The following is an 18,862-nucleotide window of genomic DNA, read 5'->3' as shown; positions in this document are numbered from 1 at the left end:
CTCTACAATAAAATAAAACCATTTATATCCTCAAAAGTTGCAACTGAACCTCAACTTAAATCATGAGGAAGTAACCAACCAAAATAAGGAATGTGCTATTGAAAATTTTTAAAAAGGTTAAAGGTGTGTGTGCGTGTGACTTATTTTGTGTTCTTCAAAAATATCAGTGTCATAAAAGTGTAAGAAATATCGTGGAAGTGTTCCGAATTAAAGAAGGCTAAAGAGACACGACAACTAAAGGTACTGTCTGACCCTAGACTAGCTCCTGTGTGGGAGGGGGTGAAAACTGCTCAATTTTTCAAAATAACAGGCATTATTTACAGACCAAGTGACAAAGCTGGAATATAGACAACAGATGAAAGTATTATATCAATGTAAGTTTATGAAGTTATAATTACACTGTGGTTCTTTAAAAAAATTCTTACAGAAAATATCCTGAAGTATTTTGCAGTAAGGGACCATTACATATAAAACTTATGAAAAAAAGGCCGGGCGCAGTGGCTCAAGCCTGTAATCCCAGGACTTTGGGAGGCCAAGGAGGGCGGATCACAAGGTCAGGAGATCGAGACCATCCTGGCTAACATGGTGAAACCCCGTCTCTACTAAAAATACAAAAAATTAGCCAGGCATGGTGGCGGGCACCTGTAGTCCTAGCTACTCGGGAGGCCGAGGCAGGAGAATGGCGTGAATCCAGGAGGCAGAGCTTGCAGTGAGCCAAGACAGCACCACTGCACTCCAGCCTGGGTGACAGAGCAAGACTCCATCTCAAAAAAAAAAAAAAAACTTATGAAAAAAATATGGATTGAGGACAGAAAGAGGAGAAGAGGAAGGAGTTCAAATGATAAAGCAGAGTATAAAGTTAATAACAAGTGAATCTGGGTACGGAGTATACATGTATTCCTTGATTTCTCTATTCTGGGGACATCTTACAAGTTTGAAATTATTCCAGATAAAAGGCTGGGTTTTTTTTAAGTTGTGAACTGGAAGCTGTGTCCAGACCTTGCCTGAAGCTCTGTTGTTTGGCCTACTTTGTATCTTTAAAATATCTCGCATTTGTTCCATTAGCTTAATAACAGGGAAGTTTGTACAATAATTCAGATTTTCAGCATCTTTTGAAAAAAAAAATTCAAAGAATCAGCAAATTTTAGCAACAATGAACTTAGGCTGAGTGGTGACTGCTTCCTTTTGATGGCAACAGGAGCTCTCCTGTTCACCTCATTTTCAGCCTTTCCACTTTGCTCATGTATGTTACCTGCTGAGCCTCTCTGGGCACGTGAGGCTCTAGCTCCTGCCACCAATGTTCATCTTGCCAGAAAAGACTCTATCCACAGTTGTCCCGCAGTATACACAAGGAATCAGTACCAGGACCCCGCCCCCACACAGCGTATACACATACTCAAGTCCCCAGTTGGCCCTGCATATCTGCAGGTCTCATATCCCGTGAATATTGTTCTGGCCTGCATGTGGCTGACAAGGAATCCGTGTATAAGTGGGTCCATGCAGTTCAGACCTGTGTTGTTCAAGGGTCAATTGCATCTGTTCCTTGCCAGGCATGGGGGAGATGGCACTTTGTATTTCTTTAAAGTTGCTACTAATTCTGATTTTTCAGACTAGAATAAAATGGTGGTGAGCCAGAGTTAGGAATATCCTAAATACAGTGGGGAATCCCTGGAGTTTTATCAGAAGGGCAGTGATGTGGAATGATTTTGTTTCTGCAGTGAGTAGGCAAGGTTGTAGAAGAGCAAGAGTCGGGGGTGGAAGACCCCCAGGAGGGCGTCCAGGGAAGAGACAGTGGAGGTAGCCTGGGTAGCAAGAGGAGGACACAGCAGCCACAGGGCTTGCGTCCTTAACATCTGTCCCTCTTTCCTTGTCAGGAAGACTGTGAAGCAAGAATTAGGAAGAGGAAAGGGGAGATACGTGTCTGTGGCACTGATGCAGCAGGAAAATAGGAGAGAAAAGAAACATCTCTGGCAGAAAAAGTGAGGATTGTGTGACCACATTATTACCCTGGGCATGGGCAGTCACTGGAGGGTCCACTCACAGGGAGGCCAAACAAGCAGTTGAAACAAAACTGTCTTTCTGATTTCCTGCTCTGCAAATCTGAGCAGTACCCAGTAATTACAAAGAAAGACATCGCCCTAAAATTTTTCTCACATTTAGAACACAGTTATAAATCTTTTGAATGGTCAATACCTGGGAGTCCACGGAGCAGAAGGGGCTAATCCCTTCCCTGTGAGCTAAACTTTTGACCATTTAAGGCCTGGAAATGAAATGTTTTAAAGTATCTTTATTACAGGCTGGAAACTATTGTGGAAGGCAAGAAATAGGGTAAAACAGAAGGAAACATTGTAGAACTTTAAAAAACAGGGCTACAAAAAGGTCTGGATCTAAAACATAAGCGGTCACCTTATAATCGCCCAACGTATGCAAACACTAAAAGTCATAATCGCCTTTTGCCGACAGACATTAATAGAAAGTTTTCATTAATACTCTACTGACAGCAAACATAACCAAGTGATGTATGTCACCCATACCAAACAGCTCTATGCTACTCATTTCCAAATAAGAATTACTCTGGACACAATGAATTCTTAGCATTATAATTATTACTAAATCTTAAAATAAACTAAAGGAAAATTTGTCAAGCCTAAAAAGTTTTCCTTTGTTTTCCATTTTCCTTCACAACTCCAATTTTACAGTTTAGCAGCAAAGAAAAACAATAGAAACATATACAACCTGTAAATTATCTTGTATTTTCCATCTCGTCCTTTGTCTGATAAGGCAACCTCGTAACTGTAGGGGAAGGAAAGACCACTGTGGGGTCCACAGGAAAGTCCAACAGGGGGAGCCCAGGACAACACAACTGCTCTTGCCTGAATATTAGAAACCTGAGGAAGAAAAATATGGGACAAAAGTATTCAAATCCATTTTACATTTTCAGAATTATTAGTAGTGGCATAAAACTGGCTCACAGTTAATCCAAGGTAAACTAGTTTAATTACAATGAAAGACATCTTATATGGTGCTCTCTTTCAAAGTCCTGGTGTCCAATATATGGTTCTTGCAACATCTGTCCTTATAATGCCAACTTTCATCCAAATCCAGTGCAATTTGCATTCTGTCCTCCATAAAGTAAAATAATATCATGCGAGGGAATTTTTTTTTAACGTAAGTAAAAAGCTGAATGTATGATTTCTACATTATGTGGAAGAAGCCATATCCACAGGTACTTTGATCTGGTTTCAAGCCTTGCATGGTGTCAAATCATTCTTCAAAGCTAATACCTTTCCAACAATACCCCTTGAAGTCCTGCAGATTTCCAGGAGAACCCAATGGTGGAGAACTGGAACCAAGGACCATGCTGATATGGGATTAATATCATTATAGAAGTGGAGATGTTTCACCTCTCTAAGCTCTGCTTTTATACTTTTGGTTTAGCCTCTGCTTCAGATTTCATGTGAACCAAAGACTCTGGGACTTAAAATACCCAGAACCTTCTTAAAATACTACTCTGAGGCATGTTTTACAAAATCTACTCCATCTTCCAGAGGTGTTTGAGGACTAAACTCCAGCTGGCCACAGCTGCAACGTGTTTATTGATAGACCCTGCATGGGCTTCCTTCCTGATACGGTTTGGATTTGTGTCCCTGCCCAAATCTCATGTCGAATTGTAATCCCGTCTTGGAGGAGGGCCTGGTGGGAGGTGACTGGATCATTGTGGTGGACTTCCCCCTTGCTGTTCTCCTGATGTGAGTTCTCACAAGATCTGGTTGTTTAAAAGTGTGTGGCACTTCCCCCTTCTCTCTCTCTTCCTCCTTCTCGGGCAACGTAAGACAAGTCTGCTTCCCCTTTTCTTCCACCATGATTGTAAGTTTCATGAGGCCTTCCCAGCCATGCTTGTACAGACTGCAGAAGCGTGAGTCAATTAAACCTCTTTTCTTTATAAATTACCCAATCTCAGGTAGTTCTTTACAGCAACGGGAGAACAGACGAATACACTTCCCTTCTCTGTCTCAGTTCCCTTGTTTCCAACCAGGGCTTCCTGGGTCACATCCCCACATAAACTATTTGCACTCAAATCTTTGTTTTAGAGTCCTTTTCTGGAGAAACCCAACCTAAAATATGATCTAATTTTTTTTTTTTTTTTTTGAGACGGAGTCTTTCTCTGTCCCCCAGGCTGGAGTGCAGTGGCGCCATCTCGGCTCACTGCAAGCTCCGCCTCCTGGGTTCACGCCATTCTCCTGCCTCAGCCTCCTGAGTAGCTGGGACTACAGGTGCCCGCCAACACGCCCGGCTAATTTTTTGTATTTTTAGTAGAGACGGGGTTTCACCGTGTTAGCCAGGATGGTCTCGATCTCCTGACCTCGTGATCCGCCCGCCTCGGCCTTCCAAAGTGCTGGGATTACAGGCTTGAGCCACCGCGCCCGGCCGATCTAATTATTTAAAATAAATCTAAGGACAAAACTTTAATGCTGTAACTTTCTAAAGGCTATTCTATTGCTATCTGGATATTGGTCTGGATAGCATATTAAAAACAAAAAAAGACTTAATACAGATGCTAAAGCTTAATGTTCACAAAGACTTTGTAGATTATTAGGCTGTAGATGGAGACAGGTAAACTGTTCAGTCCCTTTTTTTCCTTCTTCCATTTTTGTCACTATCGGATCTATATAAAGATTATTGGAATTATTAAATACTTGAAATACAAATAATAAACCTGGAAAATGAATGCAGAGTCTCTCTTCAGTCTGTCCTTCACTACATTTTTAGTGGAGATCACTTCATACTATTTATTCCATATAAATAAAATATCATGATATATTTAGCCAATTATTTAGTCAAACTCCTGCTCATCCTTAAAGACCCCAGCCCGGCCTCACTACCTCCCAGTAGCCTTCTTTAAATTATCTCATGCATTGTCACTCCTCCATATTGTACAGAACCTTGTGGATACTGCTATAATTGCTACTCACATTATAGCCTTTGTCTACCTCCCTTGGGCTTTGAGACTCCCTAAGGACAGAATCCAAGTCATATTCAACTGTGATCAGTGGTTGCTTAGTAAATGTTTGTTGAATAAAAAATCTAGGGAAATAAGATAGTCTGAGTTTCTGACACAGACTATCAGAAGATGGTAGGCTTGCATTACACATCTCTTTAAAACACCTGAGGAAGACTGCTATAGCTCCAGACTAGCAGCTCCTCTTCCCCACCCCTCCAACCCATCTGCACCATGATGCTGTGACCAACCCTCCAGGATGCTGGCCTCTCTTATGCCCTCTCTCACACTCCTGGGACTTAACTTTTAACTCTCCTACTTCCTTGGCTTTAACCAACTTCTCTTGGACCCAGTTCAAATGCCGCCTTTGTTTACTCATTTAATGGTCCCTGTGAGGGGCTGTGGATACGAAGATGATTAAGGTATGATCCTTGGCCTCAAGGAGCCCCAACCTGTTGAAGACAGACAGGCACATGAGGGGCCTCATGGCAGATATGCTGAACACAGAGGGACTCTTAAGTGTTCTGAGACTGATTCTGGACAGGTTTCTGTACTGTCTGCACTGTCGGATTCAACCACTCTTCTTTGTACTCTTGCCGTATTTTCCATCCCTGCATTTGGTGCATATTCCATTACACAGAGCATTACTTGGTTGTTTCTCTACCTAGATTTTAAGACAGCATTTGTAACATACAACAGTATATCTGCTCAATTCCTTCACATACCATTAATGAGTAATCCTGAGGTATTGGGTATCATATTTTATTTTTAATGTGGGAGATAATTTGTTACAAAGAGTTTGGTTTCTTGGAAAAAAAAGAGGCTCATTAGGTACTGGAAAACACTCAGCCAAGGTGATGAGTGGCTGCTTTGCACCCAAGAACACAGAAGATAGTAACACTGATTCCACGAATGGTGGTGTGAAATAACCATGACTCAAAATAGCTCAGTCAAATGCCAACATTCTAGATACCAAACAAATATCCATAAAGTCACATCCCTTTAAACTCTACCTTTTATGTCAGCTATGACAACTTGAAGCATCAACTAAAATAACATTCACTTTTTCCCTAGAGTCCCTAAGCAAGCCTTCACGATGTACACCGTCATCGGCGTGCAATGCAGGTGTTTGTGGAAATACATTGTTCCAATGTGCCAGCCTCTCAGAAATGCAGTTTGAGAACTCAGCATCATTCTCAAAGGAAAGCGGTTTCTGTGAATTCTTTCCTTGAGCTAAGCAGCCTGACACCCAGATCATGATGATGTTCTGGGGCCAAATCCTTCTTGCCCTCCTGCTCTCTCCCTTTCACTGACTCAGCCTGAGGTGTCCCTTGTTTAGGCAATGGTATCAGGAGAAAAAGATCACTTAGTCTCCATTAGGACTTGGAACTTGTTTCCACTTAAGGTTCATTCCAGAAACTGACATGCTGTCTTTCAAGAGAATGTCACTTGAAGGTGAATTCTCAGCTCTAGACATATTTACTCCAAGTGTCCTGGGAGGTAATGCCTTAATGAGAGATTTGGAACTCTAGGAACTCTATCTAGGTTCATGCCTATTTCAGAGCAACAACACTCATATATGACCTTCACATTGCAAGTCTGCGTGTGCTGAAACTTTCTTGCCAGCAGTGACCACCAAGCTTAACTACGGCACAGCTAATTTGATCATCATGGTGATCATCATGGCTGTTGTTCCCCTCACCCCTCAAAAAAGTTTAGAAGCCATAAAACTAAATGACTTCCTTATATTTAATTAACCTACCATAACTAGAAAATCAATCTCCTTTGTAATGGCGATAAAAGGGGTAATTTCTAGTTATAAAATTATTGGACAAGGTGCAATCTGACATTTGTTTCTGCAATAGTAATATAAAGGGGTCTGTTGCATAGATTACTAGTATACATTTGCATATGAATTATTTAAACTAAACTGCTTTTGAGCACCTTCGAGGATTCACAAAATTACTTCCTACTACTAAGTGGTCACATACGAATTAGAAATCATTCCTGTCTATTTATTAAATGTAGATTCCAATTCGAAAGCAGTTCCATAACTGCTATAAAAGGGTCTGTTGTACAGGTTACTAGTGTAAGTCTGCATATGAATTATTTAAACTAAACTGCTCTTGAGCACCTTGAAGGACTCATAAAATTACTTCCTACTTGTAAATGGTCACATACTGATTAGAAATCATTCTTGTCTATTTATTAAATGTAGATTCCAACTTGAAAGCAGTTGTTCTGTATGTGTGTGTATAAGGAAATTATAAAACTGCATTGTCCTGTAGCTATTTGATACATAATCCATAGCTTGCTTTCTCCTTGCACCTTCTCTCCTGTTCATCCCAATATTTTAATACTATTCTGTAAAATTTTCCATTTTTTTTCTGAGATTTTATTATTATGCAAATGATAGTACTTGGATCAGAAACACCATTTATTCTCATAGTTACTAAATTATTTCTTTCATGTTCAAAAATATTTCCTTGTACATTGGTAGCTTCTAAATTTGCTCTGGCCTTTGGATTTAACTATGTGGGAGGCCTACTGATCTAATTAAAGAGTACACTAAGGAAATATTACCACACAAATACTGGCTTCACTTCTAAAGGATCATCATGAGAAACACCACCACAAAGGAAAATAAATGAAAAAGGAAAAGGTTAAAGAAAAAGGATACTGAAATCTAAGAATTTCACAGTCATCTGTTTTTATGATTCCTTAAGTGCTAAGAGCCGCCTATCTGCTCCCAGATGCACTACTGTTTATCTTTCAAGGGATTGCTTCTTACAGGGGAAGTGTTCCTCGCAGGTCAGTTTACTCGCTTCTGGAACCGACAAATCAATTGTTCCAACAAGCTAAACATTCGCGGATGGAAACAATGCAGAAACACAATTCCAGGTTACATTATTTATATCCTGAAAATAAACAGCCCACCAGTCTATGGGAGACTACATCTAGCACCACCACCAGAGAAGGTCAGACCACATTAGGTTTGAGATGGCTGGCTAATTCCTAAGCCACTCAGAATAATATCAGGCTTATTGCTCTGTCATGGTGAAGGCTATACCAGTGAAGTCCCAATAGCACCTAACTGTTCCAGTCCCAAGATAAATACCTAGTATACTTGTATACCATTTTAATAAAATTAAAATGAAACTAAGTATTTGGACCTTTATAGTAGCTGCGTCTCTAAAGAGTAAAAGACTTGCTCAATTCAGGGTGCCCAAAGTTGTAGAAAGATGACTGGAATCCACAAGTTCTGCACCTAAATAAAATCATCTGCAAAACCTCAAAGCAAAATATATGCCTTTTATTTAGAGGTGCTACCAGTTGTGGCTGAAAAGAACAAAAAATTAAATAATCCTTTTTACAACTGTGCGCCCAACTTTCCATGGCTCTGCTTCTTTCCCTGTCAGATGGCCTGATACCTCTCCTTCCCATGTCAGAGCACAGAAGTTTCACTTTTGCTTAGTGATATGCTACAAACTATAAATACTGCATTCCAAGTACATAATTTACTTCTCAGATAGTCCCAGGTAGTATTTCTTATCCTACCTTTCAAAGATGAGGAAACTGAGGCACAAGGAAATGATGTAACTTACCCAAGGTCACAAAGACAGGTAATAGCCAATGCAAGTCCCAACCCAGAGTGCCGGATTGCAAAGCAAAGGCCTTCCCTCTAGTGGCTGCTGCCTTATAGTCTGGCAGAGGCACATCATGAGGCTGGTCAGACTTCTAGCATTTGTGCCCCCTGCCAGAACCCAGCTACAGCCATACAGTTATTCAGCAAAGATCTATTAAGGGTTCACTATGTCCCAAGGACAGTGCTAGGTATTAGGAGCAAAAAGTTAAATAACACACAATCACAAACAAGAACTTCAGAGAGAAAAGTGGTAAGAAGAGGAGAGACAGAAACTGCATAAACAACTAATTGGGCTGGAAAGAAACAGTGGACTGTCTCGGGCAATAACATTTATGAGGATCAGAAGGGGAGTGTGGTAGGTCCCCAAAGAGGTCCGCATCCTAGTCCTTGGAACCTATGACTATATTACTTAATATGGCAAAAAGGACTTTGAAGATGTGACTAAGTTAAGGATCAGGAGGGGACTGTGGTGGCCTTCAAAGACGTCCACATCCTAGTCCTTGGAACCTATAAATATATTACCTTATATGGCAAAAGGGACTTTGAAGATGTGACTAAGTTAAGGCTCTAGTGAAGGGGAGACTTAACCTGGATTATCTTGATGGGCCCAGTATAATCACAGGGGTTCTTATAAGTGAAAGAGGGAGGCAGGACAGTGAGAGACAGGCATGTGAGAATAGAAGCAGATCTGGGGAAATACGGCTGCTGACTTTGCAGACAGAGTCAAGGGATGCAGGCTGCCTTTAGAAACTGGAAAAGGCAAGAAAACAGATTATGTCCCCAAGCCTCTAGAAAGAAATATAGCCCTGCCAACACCTTGATTATAGCCTAGCCAGAGACATTTTGGACTTTCTGGCCTCTAGACCTTTATGACAATAAATTTGTACTGTTTTAAGCCATTCAATTTGTGGTAAATCATTACAGCAGCAAGAGGAAACATATAGGTGGAGAGAAAGAGAAGTTATTTTAGTCATGTGCAAAAGCAGGAGGCACGAACAAGCATGGCACTCTTCATACAAACTCCCCTTGTCTGGTATGCCTTCAGCCCAGGCAACCTGGATACACTTACACTGCCATCTAGAGAACCAGACATGCAGGGTGGTTAGCACCAACCACCACCCACATGCTGGCAAAGCAACTCTGTCCAGAGACGCCCACTTCCTATCAGGTGATTTTCATCAAACTGCTTAAAAGGTAGGGTGTAGTATTTTGGCAAGTTCAAGCCTCACTGTTAAAAAGGGCATGAGATATAAATGCTGATCTACAGATCTTTAATGACTCTGGGCTGGAGTGTGTAACTACTTAAGGCTTTGTTTCTACTCACCTCCAGAAAGTTTCTCAACCTGCCTTTTCCAAATCTAGAAAGATAACGTGCTGCTTATGCTACAGAATTAACAACTCCAGCTTTACAGGACTAAGGAAACTTTTCAACTATACTGACTATATCTGTGCCCATCTAAGCCACACTGATATGGAAATGTTATCTTTTGACTGAATTTCTCACTCAAAGGCCACTTCAAAGGTTTGGAGGAGGGTAATGAGACAGGATGGAGTCCAGTTAAGCTGGCTGGCCCTGCAGACAGGCTGTTACCTTGTGGCATTTACCTGAGTGTATTCGCCAGGTCCGGGCCCTTGCCCGGTGACTCAGACAATCTAGCCGGTATTCCAGAGTCAGACTTGAATGTCAAACTATAAGACTTATGGAATCAGATATATACAATCAGATTGCCAGTTAATTGATTCATAATGAGAAACAGAAGTTTCTGGTAGATTAGACAGCACTGTCAACCTGCCTCACATACTTTCTCTCTACTGGCAACAAGGAAGTCAAATTCTCAAAAGGCTACTAAGTGGGCACCAAATGAAAACAAGGGGAGTCATCTACATGATTCAGGGGCCTAAAGGCACTAGGCTCTGAGAAGCCAATTCTCTGTGATGGGTACAGAACGGCCTGGCCAGGCTGTCATGGATAGAGCTAACATCTGTGTGCTTCTGTAGCCAAAGCAATCCTTATTTCCAAATGATACAGACAAAAGTTCTCAGATGACGCTCTTACCCTATTATATTTTACAACACAGCTACTTACAAAAAGCCCATTACCCTGCCCCAAAAACCTCAAAAGATTAAATGCCTAAGAAATACTGCATCAAGAAAAAGGACCAATGAATCTAAATATGGCTTTTATCTTGCTAGAGCCATCTCACCCACAAGAAGCAGAGATTCTGTCACTTCTTCAGCAGAGCAGTGAGTAGGAATATCTGAGGAAAAGCACTGTGTGCATAAGCATGATTAAGAAGCGACTATGAAGTTCTGAAACCACATTTGGGGCCATGAGTGAACCCGCTGCTCTGCCCTCTCTCTCTGATTATGACTCCTCTGTTTTCCTCACAGATTTTTCTTCTTTCTACTATGCTACAAACATAAGCTTTTTCCATGATTCTGCCCTCACACCTTTTCCGATCTCTCCCTTATACTGCACCCCGTCTGCAAAGCTATCATCTAATCCTACAACATGAAGTATCATTGCTATGCATGTGATCTCCCTGTCTTGTATCTTGTTCCTCCTCGCTCCTCAGCATCGGCCTACCAGACATTTGCGACTGCCCACTTTATCTGTCTTTCCAGATTCCCTGACAGTGAAACAAACTCAGCATGTCCAAGAATGGCACTGTTGTGGTACCAGTACCATGCTGTTTTGGTTACTGTAGCCTTGTAGTATAGTTTAAAGTCAGGTAGTGTGATGCCTCCAGCTTTGTTCTTTTGGCTTAGGATTGACTTGGCGATGCGGGCTCTTTTTTGGTTCCATATGAACTTTAAAGTAGTTTTTTCCAATTCTGTGAAGAAAGTCGAATGGCCATCATTAAAAAATCAGGAAACAACAGGTGCTGGAGAGGATGTGGAGAAATAGGAACACTTTTACACTGTTGGTGGGACTGTAAACTAGTTCAACCATTGTGGAAGTCAGTGTGGCGATTCCTCAGGGATCTAGAACTAGATATACCATTTGACCCAGCCATCCCATTACTGGGTATATACCCAAAGGACTATAAATCATGCTGCTATAAAGACACATGCACACGTATGTTTATTGCGGCACTATTCACAATAGCAAAGAGTTGGAACCAACCCAAATGTCCAACAACGATAGACTGGATTAAGAAAATGTGGCACATATACACCATGGAATACTATGCAGCCATAAAAAATGATGAGTTCGTGTCCTTTGTAGGGACATGGATGAAACTGGAAAACATCATTCTCAGTAAACTATCGCAAGGACAAAAAACCAAACACCGCATGTTCTCACTCATAGGTGGGAATTGAACAATGAGAACTCATGGATACAGGAAGGGGAACATCACGCTCCTGGGACTGTTGTGGGGTGGGGGGAGGGGGGAGGGACAGCATTAGGAGATACACCTAATGCTAAATGACGAGTTAATGGGTGCAGGAAATCAACATGGCACATGGATACATATGTAACAAACCTGCACATTGTGCACATGTACCCTAAAACCCTAAAGTATAATAAAAAAAAAGAAAAAAAAGATCAAGAAGGAAAAAAAAAAAAAAAAAAAGAATGGCACTGAAGATACAAAAAGGATAAAGATGTGAACCTGTTCTAGAGAAAACACAGACCGGGAAAGACACAGAAACAAGTAGATGCAGTACAATATATTAAATACAATAGCAGAAGTCCATGAAGGGCACAGTGAAGCTGGCGGTAGAGCCTCCCACTTGATGGGCATGGACAGCAATCAGGAAGGCGTCTTACAGGAAGCAATTCCTGAGAGGAGGCATCCAAACCCGAAAGCCCAGTTATCCTTGACATTTGATATCTATTCTAACAGGTTATAGTACCGTATTCTATCTCTAGAATGGCTCTGTTATCTGTCCCCTGCCTGCCACACAGATGTCACCACCCTAATTTTCACTCCCATAGCCTTTCACCAGGACTACAGTAGTAGATTCTAACACTGCTCTTCCCTGCATCTATCTTCTTCTCACTCCAACTCATCTGCCAACTGTTTGATCATTCTGAAAATGCAGCCCTGATTACATAACTTCTTTGCTCAAAAACCCCCAGTGGCAGCCTGTTACTCACCAGAGTAAGTACAGACTCCCTGCACCCCTCCCAACAGCAACACCCCACTCCTCTACAAGTGCCTTATTATGCCTGTCCTTCAACACACCTCAAGCTTTTAGGTTGTCAAACTCAACTATGTACCCTGAGGCATGTTTGGACTCTTCTGTTAAAAAGCCTCAGTATTTGAAACACATGCAGAATCAAGGTTTTCCAATTCAGCTAGAAAATACTCCAAAGAACTCTGGCTCTCTAATCTCAGATGAAAGGCTGAATCAACATTCTGAATTTTTCACTTGAATTTCAAAGCACCTGGTAAAATCAAAACCTCACCACTCTGACCATTTTTTTTTCTTGCCATTGCACCCAATGTTCTGGACTTATTTTTCACAGCTAATATTTAAATATCTTTTTGAAGTTTACTTGGAAAAATACTTGGGATTACTGAGGTTTTCAAAAATTATTACTATATTTATATAGTTAAAAAAAAAACTACCAAAAGAAAACTGTAGACTGAAAAGAGAGAGAGAGAAAAAGAATCTTTGGAAAGAATATCTAATTGCATTCAGAATACCTAAATAAAGAAGACATTTCAGTAGATTATGACTACACACAGAAGGCTGCTGTTCTATGTCTCATGCTCCATTAATAACTGAACTGAACACCATTTAATAGTTGATGAGTAATCTGCAAAGGGAAGGAGCCCTTTTGCTTACCTACTGTGTGGTGGAAAAAAAAAAAGCACATTTGAAATACTTTAAAAAGTGTCATTTATGCTGAGAAATCCAGAAGACATACCTGTGGTTTCTCTATTCCCGAAAGAATGTCTTGCACCCTCTTTACTTCCAACTCATATTCTGCATTGCGAAAAAGACAAAAGGAAAAACAATACCATTAGAAGGCAGTAAGGTTGTCAAGTTCCTTCCTCAAGGCCTTTTAACTGGAGTTATCATTAAATCAGTTGCCTGTTATCATGAATTTTTGATATTACAAACGTTACCAGGAAAATCAGGAATGAAGGTGTCTTTGGGGAATGGAGTTTCACTATGGTTCACCGACTTGTCACTGTATAGTTTTAAGTGTTCATGATGTTAATGAGATTAACACACGGGGTTCCATTTAACATTGAATAATTTAACAGGCAACAGAGAATAAAGGGTCCTAAGAAGGGCAAGTGGAGGGACCAATGTACCTGGAAACCGAGAGTAATAAGATGCGGTTGAAGAGACAATGGTTATTCCATTCAGGGCTGTGAGCTCAAATCTTTGAGTTGAATTTTTACTTGTTTATTTACTTGTTTTTACTTAAGTTCACATGTTTACGTTCGACGGGCAGCCACTGGGGTGTCTCAGAAAAGGGACAGATATGATCTTCTTTTGAGCTTGAAAAGATGTGTTTGTCTTCTTTGTGAACAACGGATATATGGAAGGTAAGCAAGGGAGCAGAAAGACCAGTCAGTGGATTGCTGCAGTGGCCCAGGCAAAGGATAGGCTAGAGCTGAGAGTAGAGACGGTGAGACAGGACTAGTTGAGGAGGTGTGGGTGCTGAAGGACTGAATGTGATGGGTAAAGGTGAGGAAACGTGACACACCAAGGATAATTCCTAGTTTTTGGCTTGCTCAACTGGATGGATGATGGTGCCTTTTAATAACATGAGGGAAATGGGCATGTTTTTGGGGTGGGGCAATAATTAGGTTTTAGAAATGAAAGAATAGTGCTTGGAGAAGAGAGTACGAGGGGGGAAGGATGTGTACAAAAAAAGACAAGTGATAGAACTTAAACTTAAGAATCTGCAATTTGTTAGAGGATCTTCTTGATTTTCACAGTGGGCTTGATGGAATCTAATTTTGAGTTTACAGTAGACTGCATTTAATCTAGTTTATGAGCTAAATGCTAGCGAGATATGATCACTAAGACGTATGTCCCTGCCCCCAAGATATTTCAAGTCTAGTGGAGGGGAAGTGGGAAGAATGAAACCAAATAGGCAATTACAGTGCCTTGTGATGGGTGCTGTAGTAAAGGTAACCCAAAAGAGGGCATTCGAGATGGTTTTCCAGGAACCAGCATTTAGCTGAGCCCTGTGTATAATAAGCAGGCACTTGGAAGGGAAGGGGAATGTGGACCTAAGGAGTGAGAAATGGGTTAATATGCCCAGCTCTGCACAGATGTGTTTGTCCTTATTGTTCAGGTTTAATCTTAAAGTCATCTTTTCAAAAAATCCCACCTTAACTGCTACACCTGACAGCAGCCTCATTTCTGTCACTCTTACATCCTATTTCCTTATCAATTATCAAAATCTGAAAAGAATTATCTTGCTTATTTGTTCCCTTGCTTACTTCTGGTCTTTCTTACTAACAAACATAAGATTGAGGAAGACAGAGACACCACAGGGTCTGGAGTAGGCAAATTTTTCCTAAAGAATCAAATAAATATTTTAAACTTTGTAAGCCACATATAGGTCTCTTGCATATTTTTTGTTTTCATAACGCATTAAAACTTGAACAACCTCTTAGTTTGTGGGCCATACAAAAGCAGGCTATAGGGAGGCTATATAGTTCAATGACTCCTGCCCTAGGACAACATCACCATTTACCCGCAGCACCCAGCACAGGCCCTACATGTGCAAAGCTCAATAAACGCTTCTTGACTAAATAAATGAACAAAGTCTATATTAAAAATAACAAAAACTTGTAGTTGGCACCACTCCAACTTTAAAAGGATTTGTTCCTTATTTTTTTTCCTGTTGCGTTCTGTTTAGTAGGACATGTTACCTTTAGTCTGGTGAGAAAAACAAACGGGCTGGTGGCAATATCATGGTTTTGAAAACTGTAGCCTTTTAAAAGAAAACCCACATTCAAAAGACCCAATGTCACAAGCTCATTTATAACTATGTATTCATGTTAAGATATAAATTGTATCCATAAATCAAAAGTTGACATACCCTCACATTTTCTGGAAGCCCCTGCTAAGTAAACTGTAAATATTATATAATCTCAAGAGATAACTGTCGGTTAAAAAAGAAATCAAAACAAAACATAAGCATAGTCACAATAAATGAACTGGTTCAGTTGTTAAAGACAAAATGTTCTCAATTTCTGGTTATTCTAGAATTTGAAGGACCCTATGGTTTCAAACACTCACATAGCTATGTTCAAACAACCAGCTGAAGGAGGTAACTGTTTCCTCTTGCTATGAAGAAGGCATTTAGATTATCTTAGAAAGGCAACAAGTCAGACCCTATCCTTGGACTAATAAAAGTTTAGAACAGGGATGATCACCTACTCAACACAGAAAGAAGGGAAGAATAAAAGGGATCTGCAAATAAAACATACTCAGGACTATGCACTAGAAATACACTATAAAAGAACAGTTAAAACAGGATGCTTTGTCCCACAAAAACTGGAAAGCCCCCTCCCACTTTGCTTCCAAATACACGTGACAGAAGAAATGGTTATGCTTTTAACAGAAAAAATAGAGAAAGAGGCTAGATTAAAAGGAATAATAAAAAAAAAAAAATCTGTCCAAAGTGAAAAAAAAAAAAAAAAAAAAAGAGTTTCGGGTAAGAGCCAGAAATACAAGGGAAAGGTCCTCCTGAGATAAAAACAACTTCCAAAGAGAGGTCAGGACTTGCCTTGTCTGTTTGCCTGTGATTACAATCACAAAAACTGACATTTCCTGAGCACCTACATACGTGCTCATCTATGCATCATCACCTTGCTAATTTTTACAATATCCCCTGCAAGATGGACATTCTCTGCTCCATTTCACAATGGTGCTTACTTAGCTCATCACGGTTCTCACCTCCGGTGCTGGGGACACCACCCATAGGTGTCTTTGTTGACTGAGGAAGGAAGATAAGGAACAAATGAGGAAACTGAGGCTCAGAGAGTAGATGTGATTTCTCCAGGTCCACAAGTCTAATACATGGTCCCAAAGCAAGTAGAACCTTTGACTGTATCATGAAGAGTTAATAGAGATCTGGGGATCCCGAGGGAGAGGACACTGAGAAAGAAAACATGGGGTTGATACTGGTGGGGTGTTGGCCTTGAGGTGGATGGGAGAAAGAGAAGGCAGCGGAGGAGACCTGCTCAGTCCTATGGGAAGGTTAATGTTGGTTTTCTTGTTTGCTTTTAACTTAGCAACGGTTGTCAAATGAATAGAGCAAAGGCCACCTATCTGCTGGGAATGTATATGAGAAAAGGAAGAATTTAAAAAGTGGGCCTTGAATGGGGCCAGATAAACAAAGGATTCTGAGAAGATCAAAAATAAAAATGGCAGGGCATGGGAAGGGAAGGTAGTGACAAAGCAATCACTGCCCTATTGTGTCTGGTCACTAGCCCCTCATATTAGGAGAAACGTGGTACCAAGGCCAGATGGAATTCTGTTTTCTTTCAAGCTTCTAATTGTAAATATGGGGAAAAAAGAGAGAAAAATGCACTTTTACATTTATTTAATTTAATGCTTTTCCATTCATGCTGCCACAGACTAAGAAGGAAAAGGTAAATAAAACCCAGGCACACAATTTGCACCAAACAAGAGTAAAAATAAAATTTGTCTTAAAGTGACAGTTACTTACCACATAAACAATCAACTCTTGTATGAAAGCTAACAGTCTAGTACGAAAATGTCAAAATTCACAACTCTACGACCTAAATAATGAGTTAACTAAGCCCTTGGCCTATCTCACCCTAAGCATGATCTAAGTGTGCCTTGAAGTACACTGAATGACCAATCTTTCCATAAAACAGTTTCAGAGCCCAGCTATACAAAGAGTGTGTGTCAGAGTTTGGATGAAGCTATTGTTTGGTGGCATGCTTTCTTTTTTTCCTATTTTTGTTTTTTTTTCGCTTGTCTCTCTCATACACACACCTCCCATATTGTGAAGGAAAGAAGAATAACTAATCCCCTCACAAAAATAAGCAAACAAAACAAAAAAATTCTACTGATTTGCCTTTAGGATATCTTCTTTTATTCAAGCTGAAAACTCTGTCTTGTTTTTGTTTCTTCCCCTCTTAAGAACTTGGTACTTGGTGTGTACGAACTAAACAAGAGACTGCCCCAGAAGTGCACAAATACAAGGTTCTGGTGCAAGGTCAGAGGACAAGTTTCTTATTCTCCATTCTCAGGGGCTATCTTCTACCTTCTGGTGTGCAGTAAGTAAATTAACTCAGACACAAATCATGTAAGCAAACTTTATATTTCTTATTCCTTACACTGAAGCAGCCACAAGGTAAGTAAACAGATCGAAACCATTTTCCACCTGATTCAACCTTGCTGGTGACCACGGCTGGGGTGAATGAACATGAAAACCATTTTCTACATTGCTGCCTTCTTAGTAGTTGAATGGCATTAGCCGGGCGTGGTGGTGCACACCTGTAATCCCAACTACTCAGGAGGCTGAGGCAGGAGAATTGCTTGAACCTGGGAGGTGGAGGTTGCAGTGAGCTGAGATCGTGCCATTGCACTCCAGCCTGGGCAACAGAGCGAGACTCCGTCTCAAAATATAAATAAATAAATAAATAATAATAAGGCACTCTTGGATAGTGTTTCACACAGAGAAGGGGCATTTTGTTTTGCAGATATAGGCACATTTAATGGTAGGAAAGTTTTTGAAAAGCAGCTAAGATGGGAGCCTCTAATTCAAACATGTCCACAGTCAGCTGAGAACCAGCCTATCTAGAAATGCTAAAAAAGGAAAAGGGGGCTCAGCTTAGAGACGCAAGTCTTTCCTTTTCCCTAAAAGCAAATCTCCTACACCAAGGAAATAAAGCATTTTTAGTAAAGAGAAGGTTGAAATAAAAATACACAAGCAAAGCAAATAGTTTTTTTTTTAAAAAAAAAAAAAAGAAAGAAAAAACCCACACACACAGAGGGAAGATGTGTCATGTGAAATTTAAACTTTCCATAAATAATGGTTTTCATGTTTGCTCCAAAAAGAAACTTAAGTTCAGACTGTTTGAATAACTGTTAAGACCTAAACTAATTAAAATATCCTCCTTTATAAACATAATTTACTTCTTTGGTTTATTTCACATTTTTTCCTTCTTAGAAAAGAAATACAGCTACACACTTAGCTACTAGCTATAGAATGTATTTCTGGTTGTAACAGCTCTGTCATTCCAATGGGATGACAT

The 18,862-nt window shown here is 40.4% G+C and overlaps 1 protein-coding gene across 6 annotated transcripts in view; it reads right to left on the bottom strand.

Annotated features, from left to right (window-relative positions):
• Window positions 1-18,862, bottom strand: part of FNDC3B (fibronectin type III domain containing 3B) — a 365,202-nt gene that overhangs the window by 103,483 nt on the left and 242,857 nt on the right. For all 6 annotated transcript variants that reach the window (XM_063621666.1, XM_063621665.1, XM_063621667.1 and 3 more), the window contains 2 exons: window positions 13,528-13,586; window positions 2,737-2,888 (listed from right to left, as the gene is read on the bottom strand). In XM_063621666.1, the coding sequence (XP_063477736.1) occupies window positions 2,737-2,888; window positions 13,528-13,586 (211 nt within the window). The remainder of the gene's footprint in view (window positions 1-2,736; window positions 2,889-13,527; window positions 13,587-18,862) is intronic.

This window comes from Symphalangus syndactylus, chromosome 17 (genome assembly GCF_028878055.3).
Source record: "Symphalangus syndactylus isolate Jambi chromosome 17, NHGRI_mSymSyn1-v2.1_pri, whole genome shotgun sequence".
In the NCBI taxonomy this organism is placed as follows: Eukaryota; Metazoa; Chordata; class Mammalia; order Primates; family Hylobatidae; genus Symphalangus; species Symphalangus syndactylus.
The sequence above is the reverse complement of the archived record's forward strand: the minus strand, read 5'-3'. Positions and strand labels throughout refer to the sequence as shown.